The sequence below is a fragment of the Morone saxatilis genome, unplaced genomic scaffold (genome assembly GCF_004916995.1).
Source record: "Morone saxatilis isolate NCDOM2014 unplaced genomic scaffold, NCSU_SB_2.0 Contig11, whole genome shotgun sequence".
Taxonomy (NCBI): Eukaryota; Metazoa; Chordata; class Actinopteri; family Moronidae; genus Morone; species Morone saxatilis.
The window spans coordinates 27,267,378-27,275,766 of NW_023339663.1; the positions used below are offsets into that span (position 1 = coordinate 27,267,378).

The following is an 8,389-nucleotide window of genomic DNA, read 5'->3' on the forward strand; positions in this document are numbered from 1 at the left end:
GCATTATCTCTTCCACCTGTCTGTCTCGCTCTTGCGCTTCCTGCTAGAGCGCCCCCTGGAGGACGTTAGCCCGTAAAAATCTATAGATTAGCCCCGCATCATTGTTTAAGCCGCAGGGTTCAAAGTGTGTGAAAAAAGTAGCGGCTTATAGTCCGGAAGTTATGGTAATTGTCAATGCTGTTCAGGTAAGGGTAAACAGTATGTCTGATTTGATATGAAATTAGCAGCCGAGTGTCTAAATTAAAGATGTAACTTTAAACATTAAATAAGTAACTGTTTCTTTAATTCTGTTGAGGTAGAGACATTCATGGGCCAATCTTGGGACCCACTGGCTATCGTCTGATGAAGATTTAGCCTCTGGGGGCAGCAACCAATGTTTTGGGGCTTTCAGTGTAGCCAGCGGATATCCAGAAAAAGGGATATTAGATTTGGCTAATCTGTATAAACATATCTGCATACATTTAGTAAAAAGCTATTTAAAACTATTTAAAAGCTAAATCATCGTCAGATAGATTGCATTCTGGTTAATGCGTTCCACCTCTTTTAGCTGCCCACACAGACTGTTACCTGTAGGCAACCAAAGCCGCCAAAAAATGTAATTGGTCAATACTTATCAGACTACAAATGGAAACCAGAACCTTTCTGATGCCAAAATCTTGGTCCCTTCCCTACAGATTCTGCATTCATGTGCAGCAGTCCGTTTATAGGCATCATTCATGGTCTGATAAGTATATTCCAAAAGTCAATAATTGTCAGCAAAAGAAAATTAAAATTATGTGCACAAGCTGGCAAATGTAGATACATTTTGTCACCAGACCGAGAAGAGTGCAGTTGACATCTTATAAGTATCCAAGATTGTGCTGAAATGATTCTTGGGAGCTTTATGATCTGTGTATAAATACCACTTGGCATTTTGCTTAAAAAAAGTAACTATGTATTCATTAATAATTGTACTGAGAAAGAAAAACACTTGTTGGTAAGCAGGTATGGAGAATAGGCTGAATAGATGTTACCACCTAGTGCTGCAGGTGGTTTGGGCTTTGTAAAGAACCCATCAATCATCTATGACGTTTCCATCAGATCCACCGGACATACAATGCAGAGACCATTTTTCAGTGTAACCTAAGCACATTCTCTCTTTCTATCCTATTTCTTCTCCAGATGTAAATGACAACGTCCCATTTTTCACTTCGTCCATCTATGAGGCCTCAGTCACTGAAGGAGCAGAATCAGGAACTTTGGTTTTCCAGGTTTCAGCCAATGACCTCGACTTGGGTCTCAATGGCAAGGTAAAAACATACTCACACATGCACAAAACCTATGGTAGAAGTGCTAATGTTGATCTTACAGCGTGCACAGTGGAAAGGGATGTTAAGAGCTCAGTTCCTTTTGAATATATGCACTGTCATTTTCAGACTCGCTCTGTTTTTGATTTTTCAAAATATGTTCTTTTTTGCTGTGTACATTAATTAAGTAATTAACTGTGTTTTAGCACCTGAACCTCTGTATAATTAATTCTACACCAAATCCCCCATTGCCCAGATCTCCTACTCCTTGTTAGAGGATCGCAGTGGGGACCATCAGTATTTCCGTATTGACCCAGAGCTGGGATTCATCTACACTCAGACTGTATTTGACCGCGAGACTAAAAGCTCATACCTGTTGGAGGTTCAGTCTGTCGATGGCTGGGAGTCGGCACGGCCTGGCAAACATGGACAGCCCAATTCTGGTAAGTCTACTACTGCTCAAAACAGCCTGCGACTGAATTGATGGTTAAGTTCTGATTGCTGTGGTGTTTTTGCAGTTTGTCCAGTATTGTTCTGTCTTGTGCCTGAGTGTTAAGAACAGCAATTGTACAAGTTGTCATGAACTGCCACTGTGTTATAACAGTCAGCGATAAAGAGAAGCTTCAGTACATAGTGTTTTTCCCTGTACTCCAAAACTATGTAACAAAATCTTACAAAAAGGTGACTCACTTCTACACAAAGTATGTGGACACGTGAACATCACACCCATATGATTGTTCTTATTAAACTGCTCCCCCACTCCTCTAGGGGAAGGCTTTTCATCTGACTTTGGAACCTGTCATCAGGAATTTGCCCCCATTCAGCTGCAAGAGTGATGTTAGTTGGTGAGGTCTGGCAAAGTGGTTGGATAGGGTTAACGTCAAAACTGGGAAAACCATTTCCTTATGGACCTGTTTTTGTGCACTGTGGAAAGGGCATTCCTCAATATATGTGTACACACACACACACACACACACACACACACACAGATATACATACATACTATGATTTGCAGTAGCAGTTCATTTCAAACAGGAATTATTGAATCCTAAGCTTTCATGTAAAAATGCAAACACATTGATGTAATTGCAGAGATGTTTCAGATTCCCTTGATTTTTAAAAAATCCAATTTATACAGTGATGGTGCTTACTGTTCTACTGACTAAAAAAGAGGACAAGCACAAAGGGGAGAGATCTGCAGACAGCTGCTCTCTAGACTTCATTTAAGGCTCCAAGTCTTCATCGAAGGCAGCAATAATCTCTGTTTTCCTCTTTCTGTCTCTTTCCCACATCTGCTCATCTCTCCCTACCGAAGGACCAAAGGCCAACTTTCTCTCTGTCTGTCTCTCTTCCTCATCTACCCATTTCTCTCTCATTTGCTGCCAGGTGAAATGCATACATGCTCCAACAGTAGAAAAGAGAAACACAGAAGAAATGAACAGATGTTGAAACAGATGGGTGGATGGAAAAGAGGTGTTGAAGGAACAGCAAGACAGACCCGGGATATATTTTTAATAAATATGATCATAGATTATTAATGGATCTCTAGGTTTGTCTCACTATGACATTTGTGGCAACGTAAACAGAAGTTAAATATTAAGCAGAGCAGAGACTGAGAGACTGCAGTTAAGCTGTGGGAGTTATTTTATTTCATAAATTTTTTTCTGTGTCATGTATATTGAATGAGGTGGCATGAAGAAGGATTGATGACAGGCATATTAACAGATACTTAACAAGGATGCACACACTCACGAGTGCATGTAATTGCAATTGTTGTCGATCTCTGATATAATGATTTCCACATGGAAATCATTTTAGTGTGGCATGAGTGAATTTTTATTAAAAAATCTGTTACACCTATGATGAAACATATTTTACCACATTTTGAAGAGCTTCAGACCTAAAAACTATTTTTAATCAGGCTGAAGGACATTTGTGCTCTCTAGTCTGAAACCAAAAGAAGAAATTAAAATCAGATTTATAGCTTGTCTTTCTCATTTTAAAAGAAAGAAAAATACCAAACTATCCCCTGAGTCAATTTGTTTTTAAATAATCCATTTTAAAATGATAGAATTGATATAATTCTGATTTATCCCCCTGACCCTACCCGTTCCAGGATACTTATATTATATATTATATCAAGTAGCAGCACATCTGATTTTACCTCCTGGTAACCAGTAATCAGTAAGCATTAGCATTAGCAGTAAGCTATATTTATAGATAGCAGTTAATTTGCCATCCTAGTTGGAAACAACTCCCCCCACAGACATTATGGCCTTGCCATAAAATAAATGTATGTATCTTGTATCCTTCTACTGTATATTGTACAATAAAGTTCCAATTGTGAGGGAACTTAATTGACTGCTTATTAACTTAAACACATTTTTGGCATGACACAGCTGTTTGTTCAGTGCTGTTACTTTTTTGCTGTCTTGACTGTCACATTTTTTGGTTTAGGAGAATCAGACTATTAAATGAGGCAATAGCTTAAGGGTCACATGGTTTCACTGGTGAAAGAAAACACATTTCTCCGTGTCGAATTTGGATTAGATGAATACTATTTATGGTTATGAACCCTTTGCTGCAGTGTTCACCAGCAGACTGCCAGACCATTTTAGCACCTGCAGTTGTGTAAAGCAGAACTTTTATTGCTGGAGAATGTATAGATTGAGTGCTCGCCTGCTATCTCTTTGGTCACATGAGAATACTTAATATATGGCTTGGCACTGAGGGTTCATGTTTAAAATACCTTCAGATCAAGAAACCTTATCACTCTCAAAACTATGGTGGCAAATCATCGACTCTAGGAATCTAATGGGCGACTTTATTTAAATTATTTCCTTCAAGCATTCAATTTTATTAGGTGGAATATCTAAAATAAAATAAATATGTTCTTTTAATCCCTTGAGCCGAAAAATCAATACTCAACAGCATGGTGGGTCAGTGGTTAGCACTGTTGCCGCACACTGGGGCATCCTCCGGTTTCCCCCACCATCAAAACATGGATGTGAGGTTAATTCTCCAGTCAGTGCCACGGCTGCCCACTGCTCCTAGTACTTATGATGGGTTAAATGCAGAGGACACATTTCACTATGCGTTGTGCTGTGTATGATTGTATATATGATCATGAAATATATTCTATGCTTTGTGACCCCCTTTGATCAGTCCAATAAAATCTCTCTCCTGTTATTAGAGGATTTGTTTGTTTTAGGAGTTTGTTTTCTCTGTGTCCTATTTTATTTGCATTCCCTTATGTATCTCTTTCTTCTTTAGCACGTGTTCTGTCCAAGTGGTGAGATTGTCTTTCTGTATGTTTATTCTAACCACCCTCTTATTACATTGGAATCAGGTATGATAACCCTAGTAGTTATTTTACACACATAACTTGTCACCTGTTTTATTTGTATTTATTTATTTTTTTTAAATAGAGAGACTTGAAGAACACACAAACATATACACACACATGCCAAGCAGTAAGAGATTTTGCAGGCTAGAGACTGCTGAATGTTGTGAAATGGTCACGAAAATAACCTTGATAAACAGTTTTCACAAGCAGTAAACAGGCCCTTCTTCTAATACAAGCGAGTGTGTGGGGTTGGGCGTGTGAGTTTTACACATACATGTCTCTAGAAGTGTGAAAACTTGAATAAGCAGGCAGCATTAGCAGACAAGGAGGAGGATAAGGGGATGGCTGCTATATCTGTTTATCGACTTTGTTTTCTTCCTCCATCCTACCTTTCTCTCTTTCTCTCTGACAGATTCTGTACACGTGCAAAGCCCTGTCATCTGCGACTTGTTTTGTTATAGCTCCAAGGGCTGCATTAGTTTGCTATCTGTGCCATGAACTGTATAGCATCTCTTCCACCCCGGCATAAATAATTTATCCCACCCTGAATCGTGTATTGCAAATTATGCTCGTTTTGATACCGATATCAAAGGAAGCATAGTATGTTGGGTTGCTCAGCTAGCGAGCCTTATACTGATGCCCCCAGGGTGCTTTGTGCTCCGCTCCAGCCTGGGGTTGGATACTGAAGGAAAAAAAGAAACAGCTGGATTTAATGGTAAAAAAGACAGAAATAGTGGAGACAGATGACAGATGGAATAGAAAATGTTGGATGGAAGAATAAAAAAGGATGTTAATTTTGTTTTTGTCTTTGTGCATGAAGAAATGTCTACTTTCCTATTTGCATCTGTTTGGGTGTGTCCGTTGAAAAGTGACTAAATTGTTGCTATCCAAAGAGAGATGGCCAGATGTTCATGTTCACGTTGACAGAATAAGAACAACCTCATGTTTGTAATCACCTTTCTCCTCTTTCTCTCTCTTTGTAGCTCTCACTGTTTCTCATCTTTTTATTTTCAGACACGGCATATGTTCGCGTTTTCATCAGTGACGTGAATGATAACAAGCCGGCTTTTGCACAGGCGTCCTATGAAGTTGATGTGGACGAGGATGCTGATGTTGGCTTCGCCATACTCACTGTCAGTGCCAATGATGGGGACGAAGGTGGGTGGCACGAATAAATGAGTGTGTGTGTGTGTTTCTTTGAATGGTGTGACGTGGATAAAATGGAAAGTGTAGGAGTGATGGCAAGGCTGGTACTGTAGTCATAATTGAGCACATTTACTCAGGCACATTTCTCTTTTCCCTCACTCAAGAAAAAACTTTTCACTTTGCTACTTTTGTCTGACCCTCTTTTACTTTGAGGAAAAAAACAGCTGTGCAATACAAAACATGTCACTCATGAAAAACACAGTAGTATGTGAGTTTGAATCAGCTACTGTAGAAGAGCCCATTTAATATAACCTTTTGCTGTACAGCAAAGAAAGAAGCTCTCAAGTGTTTAAATGTGTATTTTCACCATTTTGGGCTTCAAAACATTTTTCTATTCACTTTGGTCAAACATTTCTTAAAGGTAAGATGTTACACCTGTGTAGCTGTTGAGCAGAAGTTGACTGCAGCTCTGACATGGCTGGTGGTTTTCATTATTTTTCAAACTTGCTATATAATCCATGGAAAATTGGCAACATTTTGAAATGACCAAAGTGTTTTTATCAGGAAGGGAAGCAACCCTTACCTCATGATACGATATTACAGGAGACAAATTATTACTGAAAATGAACATATTTTATATTATATTTTCTTTTTTCTAAAATCTGAGGTAGGATATAAACTGGACAAAACAATGCATTTCCTTTTCTTTATAAAAGTGAAAATAATGTCTTTGTGCCCTGATACATCTACTGACTCGAATGACGTAGGACATCACACGTCAAAAGTAGACTGTTTGAAATTAGTCTCATAATTCATTTTTTATTTCACAGATTTGAATCTTTACATATTTGTATCTCGATTTGACTGTCTCACAATATACGGTGAACAGGTAGTATAGACTGGATTTAATCAGAGCATTTTAGCTGGGAACAGCTGCTTTGACTGCTAAGACTGAAAATACAGTCACCTTAAAGGTGCCATATGGCCTTTTCTTGTTAGCAATCAGTTTGTATTTGTTTTCAGTGTTGCTGACCAAAACACATTTTGTGTCCTTGATATCACATAAACACTGTGAATGCATTTCCTTCACCATAAAACATTAGCAAAGCGTTTTTTTTTAATTTATAATAAATCCTGCATTGTTACATCCATGTTTAATAGGTAGCAGTCTTCTTCTGTTCTGCTCTTTTTTGCACGTTGCAGTGTTTATTGACGCATTATAGCTACCTGTTGAATAGTGGAAACCCTGAACATGAATGTTTATAGTGGGTTTTTCGCTAAAGCCGTTGATCTTTTTGGTCTATTTCATAGTCTTCTCTGTGGGTTTGGCTATTATTGTGAGTGACTTCTGACTTCAGGGATGGATGATCACAAATCCCTCTGTCTTAGAACATAGAAAGAAGCAACTAAATGATACCTAATATTAGTATTTTGAATTAAACTGATAGTATTTGAAATTGTATCTTGCTGTATTTTATGGTTTTATATGGTGCAATAATACTGTCATTGTTATGCAACATATTTTAAAAGGCTTGGCTTATCTGCAGCTTACTGTGTAAACAGGAAGCCTATAGATCATAGACAAGATGATCACAAGCAACAGCCACGGCTCCAGAATGCGACTAGGTACATTTTGTGACTATTTTTAGAGATGACACGACTAACATTGGACTTGCAAATATGCTCCCGTTTAATATATGACTTTAATTTTTTGGAGTGAAAGAGAAATACAGGCTTGTCTGTGTGTGTCAGTATGAAGAAGACAGAGTAACATCAGAGAAGCTCTGAATAGCTTAAAGCATCTATAAGCTTTCTATTTGTGTCCTATGATGATTGGTTTTGTTGGTAATTGTTTCAGTCAGACACTTACTTTTTTTTATTAAAAAAAATAAAGAGTTAAGATTTCTGATGAGGAGTAAAGTTCAAGTGAAGATTTAGTTTCAGATGATTCTGTGAAAAAAGCCAAAGATATTACTCTTCCAAAAGCTTGTTTTCCATCAGTCAGTGTGCTACCTTAATTAACTTTAACTGCACCTTTAGTGCAGGCTGAATTGGTAGAAATGTTTAACTTACACTGTCAGATACTTTGAACACCTTGCACCTTTTTAAGTTGGATCAAATGGTACATATCTGCGGTCCATTATGTGCCTGTTACAGTTCACCTGTGAAAATTGTACTCTAGATTCCGAAGCAATCCCTCTGTGTAAACAAGAGAAAGAAATTAAGAGTCAGTGTTGGATTGAGAAGTGTACCCGCACAATTGAATTTCACTCAGGAAGAGTCTGGGACCACTCCCAGACTCACTCCAATTCACGTATTTATTACTGCAATTGTTCAGCCTGTCCAAACAAATTCTACTTGTGAGTAGAGTTTGAAAGCCAGCGCCAATCAGTATTAGGACTCATAAAGGTCTCATTATCTCTTATTTTTTTCTATAATTCAAAACGAAGACTCCGAGATCTCTCTAAATTTCAACTCATTACACTCTCCCCAGATTGATAAGTACCGACACTCGGTGCTGATATGAGTCCAGTGTGAGGTGAGTTGGATTGGAAACACAGAAGAAAGAAAATGCTCAAAGTAATAAAAGAGAGAGAGCGAGTTAGAGTAT

The 8,389-nt window shown here is 38.2% G+C and overlaps 1 protein-coding gene across 1 annotated transcript in view; it reads left to right on the plus strand.

The window, feature by feature from the left end:
• The window catches only part of si:ch211-186j3.6 (neural-cadherin), a 275,078-nt gene that overhangs the window by 127,817 nt on the left and 138,872 nt on the right, over positions 1–8,389 (plus strand). The window contains exons 14-16 of the mRNA XM_035682213.1: positions 1,162–1,289; positions 1,543–1,729; positions 5,647–5,790. Coding sequence (XP_035538106.1) covers positions 1,162–1,289; positions 1,543–1,729; positions 5,647–5,790 — 459 coding nt within the window. The remainder of the gene's footprint in view (positions 1–1,161; positions 1,290–1,542; positions 1,730–5,646; positions 5,791–8,389) is intronic.